Genomic DNA, 22,917 nt, shown 5'->3' on the forward strand with positions numbered 1-22,917 from the left:
ATTATGTCACCTTTAAAAAAATGTAATATAATTTCTCATAAAATTAGGATTCTTTTTTAACTGGACTTCTATGACTCTGATAATTTCATGATATTATTTTCCTTTGTAAAATGATTTTCTCTTCGTATTATTACAGGGTTTTTTCTCATAAAAATTAGTTTTTATTCCCCCTGTAATATTCCAAAAGTATTCTTATAAATTTACAGTACATTTTTTGTCCTGAAATAATACTATGAATATTTTAATGTATATTTCTAATTAAATTATTTTTTCCCCAGTATTGTTAGTCTTTATTTCATATAGATTACCATTTTCACTGTAATAATACAACTTTTTGCTATGTAAAAAAAGGTAATGTTTCAATTATATGCTCTCAAAATTTTTGATATTTTTCACCAATATTATTAACATTATACATGCATTTTTTTTTAACCGTCTGTAATATAACAACCTTATTTCTTCTAAAATTAAGATTATGATTGTTTTCATTTGTAATATTTTGACTTTATTTTCATAAAACATAGAAAAGTAATATTACACATTTCCTCTTAAAAGTACAGTATATTAAACTTTACACTCATATATTTTTTTTCAGTGTAGCCCTAATATTCTTTATAATAAATTATGCGTAAAAAGAGCAAATGCGTTTTAAGTCTGTGGGTTTCAAGCCCCCGTGAGACGATTTAGGTGAAGGTGTAACCCCCGCCTGCTCGGAGTGCTCCTGTCTGAGCTGCAGTGCTGTTTTTCTGGAGACTTACAATATTTCATACCATGTTCTGTGTGTCTGCATGGGTTTTGAATGAAGCGATAGCTAACTTATTGTCATGCATGTACAGTAGTGTGTTATAGGCCTTGTTGTGGGTGTTAATTTCACAAGAAAACGAACAATGTTCCTTGTGAGGGAATTTTTTACTATTCCATACGTTTTTCTGTGGTTTGCATTGCATGTGGCTATTTTGAATTGTGGGTGTGGCCTGTGGACTAAGTGGTCATGTCAAATGGCCGATCTACATTACAGTATATTTTAAAACCATGCATGGTGGACCCTTGGAAGTCAAACACAATCCCTTTCAGGATCACAGTGCACTTCATCTGTTCTAAGGCTTAAACTAGGGGTGTCAAACCTACGGCAGGTTTTATCCAGCCCGCGTGATGAATTTGCCAAGTATTAAAATGAGCTGCATTTTTTTTTATGAAAGAAACTGCTGTTCTAAATGTGTCCACTGGATGTCACAATAGCAATTCTGTTAGGACTAGCAAGAGGTACAAAGTTAAGCGTGGCTGCGGCTCCTCTCCCTCGACCCAAATGAAACTTAAAACCTGCCGTTTTATGTCTTCTGCTTCGAACACATTGTAATTTGGCACCCTTACTCCCCCATATAATGTCTCTGTAAAAAACGAGAAAACGTAACCCTTTTGAATAGTTTTTACCTCCGTTTCTTACGGTTTGTTGAGTTAGCACTGGGTTGACACATGGACATGACAAAGGAGGTATTTGATACCTAGAAGTGTTTACATGTTGTGTTTTTTGTTCAATCCCAGAAAGACTGTGACTTAAAGTTTAATCCTGGCTTTGTAGATACACTGACACTAAGTCTAAGCTCATTGTGTTTTTGAAACTGCACCAATTTCCTCAGAATTTTCAACAAACTTGAAGTGTTTTGTCCAGAGGATTATTTGTGATTTGTATGTTTTCAGGATGTGCTTGTTCTATTTTTGGCCAAAGGAAAACAAAGAAAACAACCTGGAGTTGTCTTTATTTTTAAGTTATCATGCCATGATTTTCCATTAGATTTTCCTCCATGCGGCCCCTGAGCTAAAATGAGTTTGACACCCCTGGCTTAAACTTTCTCCAAGATAAATTGTACAGGTTGTGTTTTTACAACATTTAACACAATATTGTACATAAATGGTACTAGTTCCGTGGGCCCACAGTATTTATCTCCTAGTTACTTGTCTTCACGTATTCTCGTCCTGACTTGTTGTTTGATTGTCACGTCTCCAAATGCATGCTGGATGTGTGAGCCGACATCATTAGCTAACATCTTTTCCATGTCCCGCCATTTCCCAGATGGCCCTTGGCCACCCGCTCCATGTCCCCCCGGTCAGTTGTGTTTTTCCCCCGAGTCTTGCTGTGCTGCTTGTCCTCACTCTCTCTCTTTCTCCCGAGCTCTCTCTCTTGCTCACCCTCTCATTTGACCTCCAGACAGAATGGCCCTGAGCTCAAGAGCTGCTTGCAAAATGTTAAGTCCGCTTGAGTGAAGCTCAGTCTGCGTTAAAAGCTGACATTCATTAAGTTAAGTGCAGGGCTTGGTCTCGGTGACGTACTAAGGCACGTACAGGTACACCTGTTCAATCTAATGAGCACATTCCTCGCCGTGGACGCCAATGAAATTGTCTTTGCATCAGTCTGAGAATTTGACTTCTTCATACAGTGGATGTCTCTTGCTTGTACAGGTGTTCCTAATGTAGTGCCTCGTTACAAAGAAAAGGCGATCATTTAAATTGCACCAAAAAAGAGCTGACTTTGAGGTTCTTTGTTGATCGTGTGATTGTCTTTGTGTTTTGTCCTGTCTTCCTGTAGTGAGCTCTTAAAGCTCACAGTGGAGCTCAGGTGTGTAGACCCCAGTCAGGTGCATGAATACCTCAGCAGATCCTCACTTGCCCCCGCCTACATTTTTGCTCTGACAAGTTTATCCCAGTTTCTCTTCCTCCTCTCCAGCCCCAAGTTCTATTCGCCTTCTTCTTTCCCCTTCTGTCGTCTGTCAGTGTGGCAACCCCCCATCCCCTGCCCCCTCACACACACACACACACACACGCCTGCCTCTCCATGGCAGACTCGCTGCAAGGCACATGCATGACTTTGCTGCATACTTTGCTGCATTGCTGATTCACTCCTTGTCATTTCGACGTCCTGTGTGTGTGTGTGTGTGTGTGTGTGTGTGTGTGTGTGTGTGTGTGTGTGTGTGTGTGCGTGCGTGCGACATGCGATGCATGCTTTTTGGATGCCTTGGCCAGGATTAGCTAAAGAACCTCCTCAAGCTAAACGACACTTGAACTGTTTTGTTTTGGAAGGATTTGAATGAAGTCACGTCTGTCTGGAGGGTTTGACTAATATTAACTACTATTATAACCACTTTTCCTTGTATTGTTATTCTGCACCCGCTAAATACTTCCTGTTTATGGCATAATTTGCATAACAATGACTGGGTATGTGTGTGAGGCTTGTGTGAGTAAATATTTTTTTTCTTTCTCACAACAATCATAACAGCATATTCCATTTATGATGGTTTATATTAAATGCATTCGGTTCATGAAATGTATCTACGGTGCTCTCATTCGCCCTAATGTTAGTTACACCTGTACATTAATAAGGAGATTCAATATAAGAGAACCAGTTTCGTCATTGCAAAATATAAGAATACCCCTGTTTTTAACTCACACTGTCAAAGAGGTACAAGTTTAACTATAGGTTTGTGAAACTGACATTTTGATGACCCTATATTGCTACATACAGTACAATAAACAAGGAAAAATATTACAGCACGCTTAACCTCACTCATAGCATTTTACTAATATTTTAATGAAGTGGTCTCACAAGTGTGTTGTCCAAAATCTAGCCTTGATGCTGCAAATTAGATCATTTAAAAGCACTTTTTGGAAATGGGAATACACCATTTTGAGTGTCTGTATCTTTAAAGAGGCACTTTTTTGTACTTTGTCCACTTTTTAAATAAATACTATAACTCTGTACTTGTCCATAGGTGTCATATTTTACATACAACAACATAACATTAATGAGTGAGACAGGAAGAAAAACACGAGCATGTGTGTACTAAAGTGCTAACATTACACTAACATTTTACCGGCAACATCATGGCATGTATTGGCTAAAGAAAAACAACATGACCAAACTTAAAGCGGTCACGTCTGTAGCTGACGAGGTAGATGGGCTTGATTTTGGGATATGTAGCAAAGCCTTTTTTTAAAGTCCTATAGAAAGTGTTGTGTGTGTGTTTACATAGGATACTGTTTATGTAGTCTTATCTTGCTAGCTTGACGTCAACCCTTCTTCTTCATGTCCATATCTGTCCTGACGTCATAAGCGAGCATTTATGTGCCTCTTCTCTCAAAAGTGGAGTTAACAAGTGAGCGAAATGATAGATTTTTCTCACATTTGGTGCCCATAAACATGCTCTATAGCAGTGACGTGCGGTCACTGGAGGCAGGTGAGGCGGGGCCTCACCTGCCATCATGGAAAGAAAAAAAATTTAAAAAGAAAAAAAAATTATTAAATTGTTATATGTATCCAGTGATTATACTATAACGTTATTTTCCATTTAACTTCACCAGTTTTAGATTATTTTTATTCAAAATCGCTGAATTTTCACATTTGCCGTTCAAATACTGAGAAGAGACGGTGCGGTGATCAGCAGCCAGTTGAGGCACGTCACTGCGTTGTGCCTCACCATGGATTGCGCAATGACTCGGCTAACTGCTGGCCTGCTTTGCAGTGAAACCGTATTGCTATATGAACTATATTATACATTTCCATAGTTTAGTTAGCTGAGGTATATAATGTACAGTGTATTTTGTCAACAACTGTATGTGTGTAATGTATTTCTTGTGCTGAGCAATCATAAAACTGCTGCGAAGACGCACTGTGTGAGGCTCGCAGTAATCCCGCCTCCTGGTGCCGGTTAATGCACCTCCGCCGCAGAGTGCATCCCCCGACGGGAGCGCCACACCAACCAAAGCCCACACCCAAACCCTCCACGTGCAAGACCCAATCCACCCAAAAAAAGTCACTTAACAAGAAGCCAAAAAGTGCAAAAACAACAATGCTCGCGCCGGAGGAGCCGTGAACGACTGCAGGGACACAACATTAGGTACACCTGCAGACTGCAGCACGGATTTCATATTTCATTCATTCACAACTCCTCCAACATGAACACCACTGTTCCCGCACTTATAAGTAAAGGTAAGACCATAATAACGTTTTTTTTTTATTAAATGTGCTTTTTTGTGTGCTACAGTTTGTATGTGTAAAGTTAAAGTTAAGTTAAAGTACCAATGATTGTCACACACACACTAGGTGTGGTGAAATTTGTCATCTGCATTTGACCCATCCCCTTGCTCACCCCCTGGGATGTGAGGGGAGCAGTGGGCAGCAGCGGCGCTACGCCCGGGAATAATTTTTGGTGATTTAACCCCCAATTCCAACCCTTGATGCTGAGTGCCAAGCAGGGAAGAATGTGGGTATGAGCTTTTAAACATAACCCGTTAACTGCTGCCAATCAAATGGTGAATAAGATACTCTTTAGGGTTCATATGTTTGTAAATCTGACTGTGATGAAGTCAGTGCCTCACCAGCCATCAACCTCACCGCACGTCACTGCTCTATAGACACATTACCGTTATAACATCCTCTAAAAGCCAATTTTGCAAAATAGGCGACTTTTAAATGAATACCTCTTTGACAGTTTCATTATCGTCATATCTTTTTTTTTTTTAACCAGCTCTTGTATTGAATCTTGTTTTTGTGCAGGTGAGTTTTCCTGACTAGGAATCAACAAGTAAACGTTTCAGCATACACAAAAAAATATATCTGGACAGTAATTCATCATATCTGAACCGTTATAGTCCCACTGGGTGTGTTCGTTCCAGCGGGGTGATAAAGTTGTGTCCCAGTTTTCAGTTCTCAGTGAGCCCATGTTGTTTGTCAGTGTGACCTGCACTGCTTCTGTCCCACTTTGAGCTGTCTTCCATAGTGCTTCCAGAATGTGGTCTGTCCTATCATCTTAAGTCTGAGGCTAGTAGTGACTCTGTTCTGTCTCTGTCATATGAAACATATTTGGTCCTTAGTGTTCGGTTATTAGTGTGGGGGACCTTCAGGCTCTGAATAAGTCATTAATTCAGGTTTTTGATTTTAAAGCCAACAGAGACTCCTCAGGTGGATGAACAGGGGGTAAGATGCTCCACCCCAACCCTCTTCTCGTCTTAGGGCCATGCCATCATATTTCTCTTTTACCTTCTCATTCTAAGGTTTCCATTCGCTATATTTTGATTTCTCCCTTCTCGTTTGCTCATGTATCCTCATGACTTTATTTCTAAAGTTTTGGATTGTTCTATAAGGTGTGTCACTCAAACGTGGCGCCATGTTTTTCCCAGAGAGGTGTGGGCTGGTTTTGGGCGCCAACCTCTCCCGTTTGTAGTGTTGACACTGCTACATGGGGGTAGTGGCCCATGGATACCTTCCCCATACCCCCTATTCCTGGGAGAAGGTCACCTCTATCTAACCTGCCAACCTCCCGGCCGGCCCGTTTGGGGTTGGTCCCACTGTGACTTTGCATGCAGTGACTCTGGAGTGAGGGTGCCATGCTTGTGCAGATGTTTCCTGTCAAGTATGGCAAGGTTTTTCTCCAGCATGCTTGCTTCCTTGCCTCCTCTCCTTGTAGGTCAATGACACCTCTCCTGACCGTGCTTTGGACCTGGACTGACAGAAACATATGAGCTGCATTGCCACAGTTCCATTCACCGGTACAGTTCAGTTTTGGAAAAGTAAACACTGATCTGGCTTGCGTTCCCATTATAAACGGCACTGTGAAAAAAAAGAGTGACAAATACTGTATATCTGACTTTACTATGTCGTAGCTCCACTCTCGCACTAAAATAAGATACAGCAGGAGAGTTTCATACCTCCAAAGTAGGTATTAGGTCGTGTTTTGGTAAGATCAACAACTCAGAAATGCCCAAAAGTAAGCATACCCAAACTGTACTGATTGATAGAAATTGAATGCACATACGATATATGGTAACTGCTCTAATAATACACAAGGCGTTTGTTTCGGTGTTTCTTAACCATAGGGCCCATTGTTGGGTCGCAAACGCATCCTAGAGGGCCTCCAAAAATATTTGTTTCTCAGCTGTGGTCCTTATGGGCCGCAGCAGTACTCAGTTGTAATACACTTTTCCACTAGTGGTGGCAGTAATGACAATATCAAACAAACAGAAGAAGTCTGGAACTAAAGTCACAGAGAAGTGTTTTAAGCACAAAAAATATGACTAAAGTGGTGAAGGTGTATTTTTATTTGATGGTTCAGTTAGAAACATATGAATTATTAATTCAGTTTATTTATTTTAGCACAACATGATTGTGCTAAAATCATGTTGTGCTAGCTTGACGTCAACCCTTGTTGACGTCAACTTATGGACAGAAAAACACGAAAAGATGCTCGCTTGCGCTCATCTCTTTCTTTCTTTTTTACTTGCATGATTAATTCTCCATTTAAACGTGAAGATATAAACATCTCATCAATTGGCACCCCGGTGAGAGCAGATATTGTACAGTAAGTGATTGTTTTATTATGTCTGTAGTTTTGACTGCATTTTTGTTAGTTTTTTTGGGTTCCTTCTTATGCTGTATATTTCATTAGTACTTATTTTTCTAATCAGCCTGACCTAAGCGTAAGGTTTATGTGGTAAATAGATAATAATCTTTGTGATTAACACATGGTTTCATATCATTTGACAAGGTTGTAAACTGTAAGTAGGTTAGATATAATTATTAAATACGATTAAAATCAAGAGTAAGATACTAACTCGGTGTTAATGTCCGAGTGGGCCCGAGGCCCCTCTGTAGTGGAAAAGTTGGGCCCTGAGGTCAAAATGGTGAAGAACCCCTGGTTTACAAGAACAGCAAAGAGGAAGGGACAGTCAATGGAAGGCAATAATTAGAGAGTGTAATCTTCCAAATGTCAAAACTCATATATAACTTTTTTTTTTTTCAACTTTGGTAATGATTTGAGTGCTTGTCTTTTGTACAACACAACAGCAACAGAACCAATGTTGTAAAAGTGCCAAGGAGCAAACTGCTCCGTAGCATTGATAGCGCAGACTCGTTCATCGCAAACATTACAAGTTTACGACAAAAGATGTAACAATATGAAAATGTCATAATATGGTCATTGTCACCAAAATTATCACATTATAATTATTATCAGAGTATTGTTGAATGTGCTCAACAAGTACTCACACACTTACAACCAGGTTGTATTTAAAAAAATAAATACATAGCCACATCAGATACTTTCTTGGCAGAAGAAACATGTCATATAATAAAATTGTTCTGGCTACTTATTAGACAAACTATTTTGATTGAATGTTTAAATACGTTTATCTTGGTACGTTTTAGTATTTTTTTAATGATAAAGACAAAAGCGCGTGTTGGGTGCGTCACACCCGGTTTATGTGACGTCACGGAAATTCACTTCCTGTTGTCATATTGCTTTGAGAGCAGAGTCTGTACATTTAATGTGCACAAATAAATATCTTAGTTGCTCATACAGTAATGTGTTTATACAAGTTTAGATTTGGGAATGTGTTTTTTGAATGGAGAAAGACATTAATGCCTCTTGTTTTCATGTTATCATTTATGGGAACTAGCACTAAAGTTAAAAAGTTAAAGTACCAATGATTGTCACACACACACTAGGTGTGGCGAAATTATTCTCTGCATTTGACCCATCACCCTTGATCACCCCCTGGGAGGTGAGGGGAGCAGTGGGCAGCAGCGGTGGCCGCGCCCGGGAATCATTTTTGGTGATTTAACCCCCAATTCCAACCCTTGATACTGAGTGCCAAGCAGGGAGGTAATGGGTCCCATTTTTATAGTCTCTGGTATGACTCGGCCGGGGTTTGAACCCACAACCTACCGATCTCAGGGCGGACACTCTAACCACTAGGCTACTGACACTAGCTTGCTTCTCCAATTAATGTACCGTACCGGTACACGGTTTTATGATCATTTTAATTTTACACGGTAATAATAACCTTACTGCGGTTAATCAATATGCTGTGTATAATTACACATCTCCATATACGACTTTCTCACAGGCAGCCAACATTTTAAAGCGCATACAGAACTACTGCCATCTTGTGGATTTAATTTTCAATTACATCAGGAAGTTGCCTACAGCCACACCTGTTTATATTTTTCTGACCCGGTTCGAATCAAAGACCCGGCGGTTATTTACTTTTGTAGATCACACACCCGGTGACCATAGTTCACTGAGTAGAGGTGTTCAGCGACACATTTACAGTAATTAGAATGCTTACAAGTGTACATTTTCCTCCTCTATGTCGATGCAGCCCGTATGTCTCTGCTCCAGAGTTCAGAATGACTCATTCCAGTCCAGCACAGTTCAGGGATTGGGTGTGCAATGCCATAGCGCCGCTTGCTTCTGACTCAGGAATGTTTCTTCCCAGAACACGGAGGACAGCGCCCGCATCTCTATCACCTTCTTCCGTCTCTTCCGGGTCATGCGACTCGTCAAGCTGCTCAGCCGAGGGGAGGGCATCAGGACTCTTCTTTGGACCTTCATCAAATCCTTCCAGGTGAGATCTCGGATGGCTTGACAAACATTGTAATCAGATTCATTTGTATTTTAATACTCGCTTTATAGAATTGGTAGTTCATTTGTTGTATTTCAATATTCAGTTTACTGAATAATTTCTTCCTATAACTCTTACTGTCTTCTTATCTCTTTAAGGCCCTGCCATACGTCGCTCTCCTGATAGCCATGCTGTTCTTTATCTATGCTGTCATCGGGATGCAGGTTGGTACTTAAACTTGATAACAACCTACAGTATTTGTTCCCCTCTCTGTCGTTGAACTAATGGAGCCAATCACGCTCTTCCAGGTCTTTGGGAAGATTGCAATGGTGGATGGCACACACATCAACCGAAACAACAACTTCCAGACCTTCCCTCAGGCCGTGCTCCTCCTCTTCAGGTGTGCCACCGGGGAGGCGTGGCAAGAGATCATGTTGGCCTGCATGCCGGGGAAGCTGTGTGACCCCGAGTCAGACTACAACCCCGGCGAGGAGATGACATGTGGCAGCGGATTTGCAATAATTTACTTCATTACTTTCTACATGCTGTGCGCCTTCTTGGTTCGTGCATCAAGCTTCAGTAGCATTCTTCATTCATAGTTTGACTTTAACTTGTCATCTTAAGCACACAGGTTGGACACATCGCATGTTTAGTGTGACCCTTACAGTACTTGTCCTCCTCCAGATTATCAACTTGTTTGTGGCCGTCATAATGGACAACTTTGACTATCTGACAAGAGATTGGTCCATTCTGGGCCCACACCATTTGGATGAATTCAAGAGAATTTGGTCAGAGTATGATCCAGAGGCCAAGTATGACTTTAATTAACATTCCCTTCCTGTCTGTTTGAAACAATTTTTCAATAATTATGTCTTTTTTTTTATTCAGGGGAAGAATTAAGCATCTTGATGTGGTAACACTTCTTAGAAGAATACAGCCTCCTCTTGGCTTTGGCAAACTGTGTCCTCACCGAGTGGCTTGCAAGGTCTCCTTTTACTTCTGGTTTTATATTCTAAGCTTCCGTTTTGTAATATTTTTCAATAAGAGTGTCCCAATACAACTTTGTCTCTTCTGGTACCATACTCATATTGGAGTATTGGCCGATACCGATTTTGATCTGATGCGATATCAGCAGGAATCATACATACTTTTAATATTCCGTAGTGTGGAACGTTAGAAAATGTTTGATCAAGTTAAATTATTTAAACCGGGAACAATAGTAGGTATGAAAACCACTAACCTGTGCAGGGACCTCACTGACGGTGTGAGGGTGAGGTGTGCTCTGTCTGTGGCCGTAGTCTTGCGCCTGGTTGAGATCACAACCGGAGGCAGTGGGGTGGGTTCTATCTCAGTTGTGGAGGGAGTGGGGGACCCTCAGGTAGGCGCGGCTGGGGGGCAGTGAGTGGAATGGAGTGTGATGGAGTTGTTGTGTCCAGGATGGCTGCGGTTGTCATTGTGGTTGTGGCGTTGTTTGGTGTTCTCAGGGGATGCTTGTACACATTTTAGGGTCTTTTAGCCAGGTTGTGTTTTTTTTTATTTGTTTTATTGCTTGATGCCAAATATTAACAAAGTTAAGACCGTCCAATTAGCGTCAACTAATGCAAGAGAAATGACAACATTTTGTAACAATTTCCTACAATTTGTGTTTTATCTTTAATAAATGTGTTTTACCTGCTACATGGCTTATCTGTGTACATTTATCCATAGTTTTTAGTACGTAATTAAAACTTCTATTTTTCTTAAAGCACAGTACAAGAGTGGCAACCATAAATCATGAATAATTGTATATAATGTCAGTAAAACTTTCTGTTCTATTCTTACCTAATCCTTGATTATGACAGACTATATGTAATATGGAAAATTGCAAGTTGTTCTTTGAGTGCAACGAGAAAAGCCCATATCTGCTGTAAATCTGTATAGCAGATATGGGCTTCTACATCTACAATATGATTTGCCTGAGTAGTTGAACAGGACAAAAACACTAACCAATTTATTTGTAACTGTCTGGAATGGCTATCAGGTGTACTGGAGAGGACGCTACGCCGGATAGTCAAACCTCGGATCCAGGAGGTACAGTGTGGTTTTCGTCCTGGTCGTGGAACGGTAGACCAGCTTTATACTCTCGGCAGGGTCCTTGAGGGTGCATGGGAGTTTGCCCAACCAGTCTACATGTGCTTTGTGGACTTGGAGAAGGCATTCGACCGTGTCCCCCGGGAAGTCCTGTGGGGAGTGCTCAGAGAGTATGGGGTATCGGACTGTCTGATTGTGGCGGTCTGCTCCCTGTATGATCAGTGTCAGAGCTTGGTCCGCATTGCTGGCAGTAAGTCGGACCCGTTTCCAGTGAGGGTTGGACTCCGCCAAGGCTGCCCTTTGTCACCGATTCTGTTCATCACTTATGGACAGAATTTCTAGGCGCAGTCAGGGCGTTCAGGGGACCCGGTTTGGTGGCTGCAGGATTAGGTCTCTGCTTTTTGCAGACGATGTGGTCCTGATGGCTTCAACTGGCCAGGATCTTCAGCTCTCACTGGATCGGTTCGCAGCCGAGTGTGAAGCGACTGGGATAAGTCCAGGGTCCATGGTTCTCGCCCGGGAAAGAGTGGCACGCCACCTCCAGGTTGGGAAGGAGATCTTGCCCCAAGTGGAGGAGTTCAAGTACCTAGGAGTCTTGCTCACGAGTGGGGGAAGAGTGGATCGTGTGATCGACAGGCGGATCGGTGCGGCGTCTTCAGTAATGCGGACGCTGTATCGATCCATTGTGGTGAAGAAGGAGCTGCGCCGGAGCTCTCAATTTTCCGTTCGATCTACGTTCCCATCCTAACTATGGTCATGAGCTTTGGGTTATGACCGAAAAGACAAGATCACGGGTACAAGCGGCCGAAATGAGTTTCCTCTGCCGGGTGGCGGGTCTCTCCATTAGAGATAGGGTGAGAAGCTCTATCATCCGGGAGGAGCTCAGAGTAAAGCCGCTGCTCCTCCACATCGAGAGGAGCCAGATGAGGTGGTTCAGGCATCTGCTCAGGATGCCACCAGAACGCCTCCCTAGGGAGGTGTTTGGGGCAGGTCCGACCGGCAGGATGCCAAGGGGAAGACCCAGGACACGTTGGGAAGACTATGTCTCCCGGCTGGCCTGGGAACACCTCGGGATCCCCTGGAAGGAGTTGGACGAAGTGGCTAGGGAGAGGGAAGTCTGGGCTTCTCTGCTTCGGCTGCTACCCCCGCGACCCGACCTCGGATAAGCGGAAGAAAATAGATGGATGTCTGGAATGGATGTATGCTGTCTTTCAATCAATCAATCAATCAATCTTTATTTATATAGCCCTAAATCACAAGTGTCTCAAAGGGCTGCACAAGCCACAACGACATCCTCGGTACAAAGCCCACATACGGGCAAGGAAAAACTCACCCCAGTGGGACGTCGATGTGAATGACTATGAGAAACCTTGGAGAGGACCGCATATGTGGGTAACCCCCCCCCTCTAGGGGAGACCGAAAGCAATGGATGTCGAGTGGGTCTGACATAATATTGTGAGAGTCCAGTCCATAGTGGATCCAACATAATAGTAAGAGTCCAGTCCATAGTGGGGCCAGCAGGACACCATCCCGAGCGGAGACAAGCGTTAAAGTGGTCATTGTTTTTGGCGTTACTAAGTGGTCACAATAATCAATTAAATTAAGCTAATGGTGCAGTAAGTTCAATGATACGGACACATTTGTTACTGGATACTCTTGAATACGGTTCCGCCTTTAGGACTTTGGAAAGAATATGCAACTATAATTATTTTATATTGTTTATATTAACAAAAGCTGTGTTTTTGGCTGCGTTATTGTTCAATTAAGGACACGTATATCTTGCCTGTATGTTATTATGTGCTTAGCTGTTGTGTAGCTGCAAGCTCTTAGTACCTTATAGCCTACCGTGTTTACCTTTTGTAAATGACTTGACTAACATAGAAGAAAAGACCATCCTTGTGGGCTTATTGGAAGACAGTTAGATGTTACCTGGCTATCCAGCTTTGCACAAGTAAACACACTGTGAGACTATTTTCTGCTGATATAGGTCCAATATTTAAAATCATTATCAGATTGGGACACCACTATTTTTCACCAATGTTGAATAAGCCTCAGTGTATTGACAATGTGTGGACCAAATTCTATCCTTAGTGCTGGAATTTAGATACTAAAGTGCTTTTATTATAATCTATTGTAAACAATATATTGTGCTAATGTAGCTTTAATGCTAATGAGCTGTGTTTGTCCACGCCTGTCCTTGTCTCTAAGAAGCGCTATTGTTTACTTTATCCACTATTGACATGTACACTTTAATTCCACACTTATCCAACGTAATATATGCCGTATATCACATACAACAATTAACATTAAGAACATGAGGACACAAATGTTAGCAACTCCAGCATAGCTATGATAGCTACATGCTAACATTGTACTCACATTTTGACAGCACCATCACATGAGGTCAGCCTGATCAAACTCACAGCTCCCACATATGTAGCTGACTCACAGATAGTTGGGAGAAAGCCAGGCTTTCTTTTAAAATGGGTAGCAAAGCTTCTTATTTATTTATTTGTATATTTTGCAAGTCTGTCCTCAATGAATTTGGTGTGTGTACAATGCAAAGTGGGCAAAATATACACAGGGCGGTCTTATCTTGCTAATGGTGAGTCCATAACCTATAAAACGTGACTTCTGAAATTTGATGCTCATGAACAGGTCATGAACATCATTAAAAAGTTAATTTTGCCCAACTTTTAAAAGCTAAAAATACAAGTTACAACAATATGTACACACCATACACAGTAGCTGTAGAAATGGGTGTTTATTTACGTGTAATTCCGTCTCTTGTCTGTATTTTTAGAGGCTGGTGGCTATGAATATGCCTCTGAACAGCGATGGCACGGTCATGTTCAACGCTACTCTCTTTGCCCTGGTGCGAACAGCCCTGAAGATAAAAACCGAAGGTAAAAATATACAGTGGACAAGTTCACGAAGAAAAAAACACTACCGAAGGAATCACCTGAAACTGCGGCCAGTGAGCCTATGTGCTTCTTTCCCCGTGCGGCAGGTAATCTGGAACAAGCTAACGAGGAGCTTCGGGCTGTCATCAAGAAAATCTGGAAGAGAACTAGTATGAAGCTGCTGGATCAAGTAGTGCCCCCTGCTGGTGGTCAGTAGAATCACACTCATTGTACATGCCGCAGGATAATCAAACTCCACACATACATATGTGTAAATATGTTCGCACACATTGTTCTTGTATGACGGTGTTGCTGCTCATGTTCTCCTGTGTTTGCTATCCGTGTGTGTTCGATCCTGATGGAGGCTGCAGACGTCCTAGACAATCGGCCGTGTCTCCCTCTGTTTCTCTCATTTGTCTGGATCTCTTCTTTAATTCACTGCTTTTCTTCTTCTCCTCACACTCTTATATATGTCTGTGCGTGTGTGTCCAAAACATCTCAAGCACTTCAGAATATTCTGAAGCAGTTCTGTTTTAGGGTGGTGGCATGGAACTCGCGTTGCCTCTGTCTTTTTGTCTTGCTCTTTCTCTGATTTCTGTCCCCAGCATGCTTGGTCAAAGTGATTCAGACCCCTGTTTCATAATGATGCTCACACACTTTTTTGCCTTGTGGGAAGTTATGAGTAGTTCATTTTTATTTTAATCAGTAAAGGACAAAACAACAGTCAAGTGGTTTGGCTCATTAGCATGGAAGTGAGCAGCAACGTGCACACAACTCTAACCCTGACGTGATGTCAGACTCAAATACATTTCTTTGCATAGTTTTTTAAAGGACATTCTTAGTTCTAAATTTAATATGCATCCATATTAAATGTGTTACTATATATAAAAAAAGCAAAATACCTATATATATATGTATATATATATATACAAACCCCGTTTCCATATGAGTTGGGAAATTGTGTTGGATGTAAATATAAAGGGAATACAATGATTTGCAAATCATTTTCAACCCATATTCAGTTGATTATGCTACAAAGACAAAATATTTGATGTTCAAACTGATAAACATTTTTTTTTGTGCAAATAATCATTAACTTTAGAATTTGATGCCAGCAACACGTGACAAAGAAGTTGGGAAAGGTGGCAATAAATACTGATAAAGTTGAGGAATGCTCATCAAACACTTATTTGGAACATCCCACTGGTGTGCAGGCTAATTGGGAACAGGTGGGTGCCATGATTGGGTATAAAGTAGATTCTATGAAATGCTCAGTCTTTCACAAACAAGGATGGGGCGAGGGTCACCACTTTGTCAACAAATGCGTGAGCAAATTGTTGAACAGTTTAAGAAAAACCTTTCTCAACCAGCTATTGCAAGGAATTTAGGGATTTCACCATCTACGGTCCGCAATATCATCAAAGGGTTCAGAGAATCTGGAGAAATCACTGCACGTAAGCAGCTAAGCTCGTGACCTTCGATCCCTCAGGCTGTACTGCATCAACAAGCGACATCAGTGTGTAAAGGATATCACCACATGGGCTCAGGAACACTTCAGAAACCCACTGTCAGTAACTACAGTTGGTCGCTACATCTGTAAGTGCAAGTTAAAACTCTCCTACGCAAGACAAAAACAGTTTATCAACAACACCCAGAAACGCCGTCGGCTTCTCTGGGCCTGAGCTCATCTAAGATGGACTGATAGAAAGTGGAAAAGTGTTCTGTGGTCTGGCGAGTCCACATTTCAAATTGTTTTTGGAAACTGTGGACGCCGTGTCCTCCGGACCAAAGAGGAAAAGAACCATCCGGATTGTTATAGGCGCAAAGTTGAAAAGCCAGCATCTGTGATGGTATGGGGGTGTATTAGTGCCCAAGACATGGGTAACTTCCACATCTGTGAAGGCGCCATTAATGCTGAAAGGTACATACAGGTTTTGGAGCAACATATGTTGCCATCCAAGCAACGTTACCATGGATGCCCCTGCTTATTTCAGCAAGACAATGCCAAGCCACGTGTTACATCAATGTGGCTTCATAGTAAAAGAGTGCGGGTACTAGACTGGCCCGCCTGTAGTTCAGACCTGTCTCCCATTGAAAATGTGTGGCGCATTATGAAGCCTAAAATACCACAACGGAGACCCCCGGACTGTTGAACAACTTAAGCTGTACATCAAGCAAGAATGGGAAAGAATTCCACCTGAGAAGCTTAAAAAATGTGCCTCCTCAGTTCCCAAACGTTTACTGAGTGTTGTTATAAGGAAATGCCATGTAACACAGTGGTGAATATGCCCTTTCCCAACTACTTTGGCACGTGTTGCAGCCATGAAATTCTAAGTTAATTATTATTTGCAAAAAAAAAAAAGTTTATGAGTTTGAACATCAAATATCTTGTCTTTGTAGTGCATTCAATTAAATATGGGTTGAAAAGGATTTGCAAATCATTGTATACCGTTTATATTTACATCTAACACAATTTCCCAACTCATATGGAAGCAGGGTTTGTATATTTATGTATATATATATATATATATATATATATACCGTATTTTCCAGACTACAGGGTGCACCGGATTATAAGGCGCACTGCCAATGAATGGTCTATTTTCGATCTTTTTTCATACACAGGGCACACCAGATTATAGGGAGCATTAAAGGAGTCATATTATTATTATTTTTTTCTAAATGGAAAACACTTCCTTGTGGTCTACATAACATGGTGGTTCTTTGGTCAAAATGTTGCATATATTATGTTTTACAGACCATATTCAAGCCGCTTTCTGACAGTCGCTTCAGGATGCGCCGTTTTGTGGGCGGTCTTATTTACGTGGCTCACCTTCGGCAGCGTCTTCTACCCGTCATCTTTGTTGTAGCGGTGTAGCGTGCAAGGGCGGGAGTGGAAGAACTGTCAAAAGATGAGCTAACTGTTTTAATGACATTTAGACTTTACTGAGATCAATAACGGAGCAACATCTTCTCATCCGCCGGAAATTTGTCCCGTGAAAAAACGTCCGACCGGAACTCTCTAATAACTAAAGTTCCTTGGGTGAATAATGTAAACTCACTATGATTTAGCGCTTTCATGGCAGATTTAAGTAAGAACTTTACACTACTTTATATTAGAAATGGCAACAGTGGAGGATGAATGTCCCATAACAAGAAGATAGAGGAAAATAAGAAACTTATTGACTACGGCGTCGCCACGGACTACAGAGGCGGATGCGTGCAATTTTTCAGGACTTATGCAGATCCCAAATACAGATCAGCAGGTACCAGAAGTTAAGAAAAGTTGCTTTTGCATAATATTGCGAAACAAAATGCCAGATAATATGTTTTACCTTATACACACACCATAATAATACTCGTATGTTGAAGCAAAGTACAAACCATCAAGCGGTGCGGCTTCATAGCTTACCAAAGTCGTACTAAAACATTTTGATAGATTTTTGAACGCCGTGTGTAATGTTCTATATTTTCAATGGAACATATAAAATGTTGGTGTTGTTTACTTGTGTGATATTGCAGTCTACACCTATCTCTTGTGAGTGACTGCCATTATATTGCAGTCCACACGTATCTCTTATGTTTGACTGACATTTACTGGTCACAATTATCATTACACCATGTACCAAACAAAATAGCTTCGAGGTGGGTAAGCAAAACCAGAATTATTCCCTACAATAGGCGCACTGTCGAGTTTTGAGAACAAAAAAGGATTTTAAGTGCACCATATAGTCTGGAAAATATGGTATACTGTATATATATTTGCTCCTTGAAATTTTTTGGTACCGTTCTGTGGACAAGGACAATAAAAAATATACATTTGAAGACTTTTTATAGTTTCATCCATGAGGCTTTTGGTGATTTTTTGTTTGGTCTGAGGAGGTCTTGGAATGTAACATTGTAAGCATCATGTATCTACTGTATGCAATATATATACTGTATAAATGTATACTTTATACAACCAAACAGCAAATACATGTCAAACAGGCTGCATAGAGTCAGTTAGAGTAGAGTAATGATTTTACAGGGCTGGCCTCTGTAGATACATACACCCATGACCAAGCTTTTTCTTTCTTTTGAAAATGTGAACATGGTGTTAAATACTGTGGTACGTCGGGGTACGAGTTTAACTGGTTCTGTGATGCAGCTCGTACTTTGAAAAACTTGTATTGTGAAACATCGTCGCCATGGAAGTCCATTAGAACGGAACAATTTGAACATGTGACATGTCTTTTAAAAATAAAAATGAACAAGACAATACACTGTTATGTAGCACAAATAATTACAGTAGTTTTATGAAGTAATGCAATAATATGTACAGCATTTACCTTGATCTGCTTCAATGTGGTGCAGGCTAGCAGTGCTTCGCTCCAACTGCTGTACCATCCATCCATCCATCCATCTTCTTCCGCTTATCCGAGGTCGGGTCGCGGGGGCAGCAGCCTAAGCAGGGAAGCCCAGACTTCCCTCTCCCCAGCCACTTCGTCCAGCTGTTCCCGGGGGATCCCGAGGCGTTCCCAGGCCAGCCGGGAGACATAGTCGTCTCAACGTGTCCTGGGTCTTCCTCGTGGCCTCCTACCGGTTGGACGTGCCCTAAACACCTCCCTAGGGAGGCGCTCGGGTGGCATCCTGACCAGATGCCCGAACCACCTCATCTGGCTCCTCTCGATGTGGAGGAGCAGCGGCTTTACTTTGAGCTCCCCCCGGATGACAGTGCTTCTCACCCTATCTCTAAGGGAGAGCCCCGCCACCCGGCGGAGGAAACTCATGTACCCGTGATCTTGTCCTTTCGGTCATAACCCAAAGCTCATGACCATAGGTGAGGATGGGAATGTAGATCGACCGGTAAATTGAGAGCTTTGCCTTCCGGCTCAGCTCTGTCTTCACCACAACGGATCGATACAGCGTCCGCATTACTTAAGACGCCGCACCGATCCGCCTGTCGATCTCACGATCCACTCTTCCCTCACTCGTGAACAAGACTCCGAGGTACTTGAACTCCTCCACTTGGGGCAAGATCTCCTCCCCAACCCGGAGATGGCACTCCACCCTTTTCCGGGCGAGAACCATGAACTCGGACTTGGAGGTGCTGATTCTCATCCCAGTCGCTTCACACTCAGCTGCGAACCGATCCAGTGAGAGCTGAAGATCCTGGCTAGATGAAGCCATCAGGACCACATCATCTGCAAAAAGCAGAGACCTAATCCTGCAGCCACCAAACCGAATCCCCTCAACGCCTTGACTGCGCCTAGAAATTCTGTCCATAAAAGTTATAAACAGAATCGGTGACAAAGGGCAGCCTTGGCGGAGTCCAACCCTCACCGGAAACGTGTCCGACTTACGCCGGCAATGCGAACCAAGCTCTGACACTGATCATACAGGGAGCGGATCGCCACAATCAGACAGTCCGAAACCCCATACTCTCTGAGCACTCCCCACAGGACTTCCCGAGGGACACGGTCGAATGCCTTCTCCAAGTCCACAAAGCACATGTAGACTGGTTGGGCGAACTCCCATGCACCTTCAAGGACCCTGCCGAGAGTATAGAGCTGGTCCACAGTTCCACGACCAGGATGAAAACCACACTGTTCCTCCTGAATCCGAGGTTCGACTATCCGGCGTAGCCTCCTCTCCAGTATACCTGAATAGACCTTACCGGGAAGGCTGAGGAGTGTGATCCCACGATAGTTAGAACACACCCTCCGGTTCCCCTTTTTAAAGAGAGGAACCACCACCCCGGTCTGCCAATCCAAAGGTACTGCCCCCGATGGCCACGCGATGCTGCAGAGTCTTGTCAACCAAGACAGCCCCACAGCATCCAGAGCCTTAAGGAACTCCGGGCGGATCTCATCCACCCCCGGGGCCTTGCCACCGAGGAGCTTTTTAACTACCTCAGCAACCTCAGCCCCAGAAATAGGAGAGCCCACTACAGATTCCCCAGGCACTGCTTCCTCATAGGAAGACGTGTTGGTGGGATTGAGGAGGTCTTCAAAGTATTCCCTCCACCGATCCACAACTTCCGCAGTCGAGGTCAGCAGAACACCATCCGCACCATACACGGTGTTGGTAGTGCACTGCTTCCCCTTCCTGAGGCGGCGGATGGTGGTCCAGAATCGCTTCGAAGCCGTCCGGAAGTCGTTTTCCATGGCTTCCCCGAACTCCTCCCATGTCCGAGTTTTTGCCTCCGCGACCGCTGAAGCCGCACACCGCTTGGCCTGTCGGTACCTGTCCGCTGCCTCAGGAGTCCCATGAGCCAAAAGAACCCGATAGGACTCCTTCTTCAGCTTGACGGCATCCCTCACCGCCGGTGTCCACCAACGGGTTCTAGGATTACCGCCACGACAGGCACCAACTACCTTGCAGCCACAGCTCCAATCAGCCGCCTCGACAATAGAGGTGCGGAACATGGTCCACTCGGACTCAATGTCCAGCACCTCCCTCGTGACATGTTCAAAGTTCTTCCGGAGGTGGGAATTGAAACTCTCTCTGATAGGAGACTCTGCCAGACGTTCCCAGCAAACCCTCACAATGCGTTTGGGCCTGCCAGGTCTGTCCGGCATCCTCCCCCACCATCGCAGCCAACTCACCACCAAGTGGTGATCGGTAGAAAGCTCCGCCCCTCTCTTCACCCGAGTGTCCAAAACATGAGGCCGCAAATCCGATGACACAACTACAAGGTCGATCATAGAACTGCGGCCTAGGGTGTCCTGGTGCCAAGTGCACATATGGACACCCTTATGCTTGAACATGGTGTTCGTTATGGACAATCCGTGACGGGCACAAAAGTCCAATAACAAAACACCACTCGGGTTCAGATCCGGGCGGCCATTCTTCCCAATCACGCCTCTCCGGGTTTCACTGTCGTTGCCAATATGAGCGTTGAAGTCCCCCAGTAGAATGAGGGAATCACCCGGGGGAGCACCCTCAAGTACTCCCTCGAGTGAATCCAAAAAGAGTGGGTACTCTGAGCTGCTGTTTGGCGCATAAGCGCAAACAACAGTCAAGACCCATCCCCCCACCCGAAGGCGGAGGGAAGCTACCCTCTTGTCTACCGGGTTGAACTCCAACGTGCAGGCTCTGAGCTGGGGGGAAACAAGAATTGCCACCCCAGCCCGTCGCCTCTCACTGCTAGCAACGCCAGAGTGGAAGAGAGTCCAGCCCCTCTCGAGAGAACTGGTTCCGGAGCCCTTGCTGTGCGTCGAGGTGAGTCCGACTATATCCAACCGGAACTTCTCTACCTCTCGCACTAGCTCAGGCTCCTTCCCCCCCAGCGAGGTGACGTTCCACGTCCCAAGAGCTAGCTTCTGTAGCCGAGGATCGGACCGCCAAGTGCCCTGCCTTCGGCTTCCGCCCAGCTCACATTGCACCCGACCTCTACTGCTGAACACGCCATTATATTTTTGATAATTTATTTATTCAATTTAATGTATATCATCCGCTTCTTACCAGCACTGCTCTTCACACTCACTTGATTTGTTCTCATTGAGGGAAAAACTAAATCAAGTCGATCTCTAGCTATATGCGGATGTTTTGGTCAGATCTTAAGGGGTTCACTGTGACATTCGCTACACCGATTAGCGATGGGAAGGCTTGTAACCTAAAGCATAACAAAGACAGCTTGTATACCGACGTACCACTGTATTCTGTACACCATCAGGATGGATGTATTTAACATAATTTGATCTGGAAGGAGTGTGGTGCTTGAGCATAACGAAGGTGATGGTGGTATAAGGACTCACCTCCACCACTTGGTCTTGTGTGTGCTGACCTGCTGACACAGGAAGCATTTGTGTGGTCTGTTCACTCAGATGATGAGGTAACCGTGGGGAAGTTCTATGCCACCTTCCTGATACAGGACTACTTTAGGAAATTCAAGAAACGTAAAGAGGAAGGCCTGGTGGGTGCGCACCCCTCCCAGAACAGCACGGCCATCGCACTGCAGGTGAGTCTTTTTGGGGTCCACAAGGACGTGTGAGCCAAGCAGACAGATGTTGTCTTTGTGTGCGTTCCACTTAGATATCACAGAGTGTGCTAATGTTATGTTTGTGATCCAGCAGGACGTTCATTATCTCGCTGTACAGTACCTTTCGGTTATTTGTGTCTTTTATCCCTGTTCCTCTAAATGTCACACATTTGATGTTAAGCGTGCACCATTGTCTCACGTGATTCCACCCATCAGCTCATGACGTTCACCTCCAAAGCTTGTTGACGTTTAAGTTACACATTAATGTGCAACGTAAACCAAAAAGACCACAGCAGGAGGTACCCCTGTGTAATCTAGTGAGATCCAATAGCGCTGAATTAAAAATGTGGTTTTTACCAAGATAATAATGCTCAGTTTTGATTGACACTGACATTACCAGAACATGTTTATTATTGTGGTTGTACCACTGTATTGCATCATACACTGATTTATCACTACTAATTACTGCGTATTGAGTATTTATTAACAAGTAAATTGTGCAACACAGCAGCAACAGAACCAGTGTTGTAATAGTGGTAGGATTATGAGTAATGGTAAATTCATTGTAAACATTTTCAAATTGCATAA

The 22,917-nt window shown here is 43.2% G+C and overlaps 1 protein-coding gene across 4 annotated transcripts in view; it reads left to right on the forward strand.

Moving 5' to 3' along the window:
- cacna1da (calcium channel, voltage-dependent, L type, alpha 1D subunit, a) overlaps nucleotides 1-22,917 on the forward strand; it is a 179,313-nt gene that overhangs the window by 139,722 nt on the left and 16,674 nt on the right. For all 4 annotated transcript variants that reach the window (XM_061932764.2, XM_061932765.2, XM_061932766.2 and 1 more), the window contains 8 exons: nucleotides 9,268-9,396; nucleotides 9,552-9,617; nucleotides 9,702-9,953; nucleotides 10,078-10,205; nucleotides 10,282-10,378; nucleotides 14,267-14,369; nucleotides 14,474-14,575; nucleotides 22,175-22,308. In XM_061932764.2, coding sequence (XP_061788748.1) covers nucleotides 9,268-9,396; nucleotides 9,552-9,617; nucleotides 9,702-9,953; nucleotides 10,078-10,205; nucleotides 10,282-10,378; nucleotides 14,267-14,369; nucleotides 14,474-14,575; nucleotides 22,175-22,308 — 1,011 coding nt within the window. The remainder of the gene's footprint in view (nucleotides 1-9,267; nucleotides 9,397-9,551; nucleotides 9,618-9,701; nucleotides 9,954-10,077; nucleotides 10,206-10,281; nucleotides 10,379-14,266; nucleotides 14,370-14,473; nucleotides 14,576-22,174; nucleotides 22,309-22,917) is intronic.

This window comes from Nerophis lumbriciformis, linkage group LG38, assembly GCF_033978685.3.
Source record: "Nerophis lumbriciformis linkage group LG38, RoL_Nlum_v2.1, whole genome shotgun sequence".
Taxonomy (NCBI): domain Eukaryota; kingdom Metazoa; phylum Chordata; class Actinopteri; order Syngnathiformes; family Syngnathidae; genus Nerophis; species Nerophis lumbriciformis.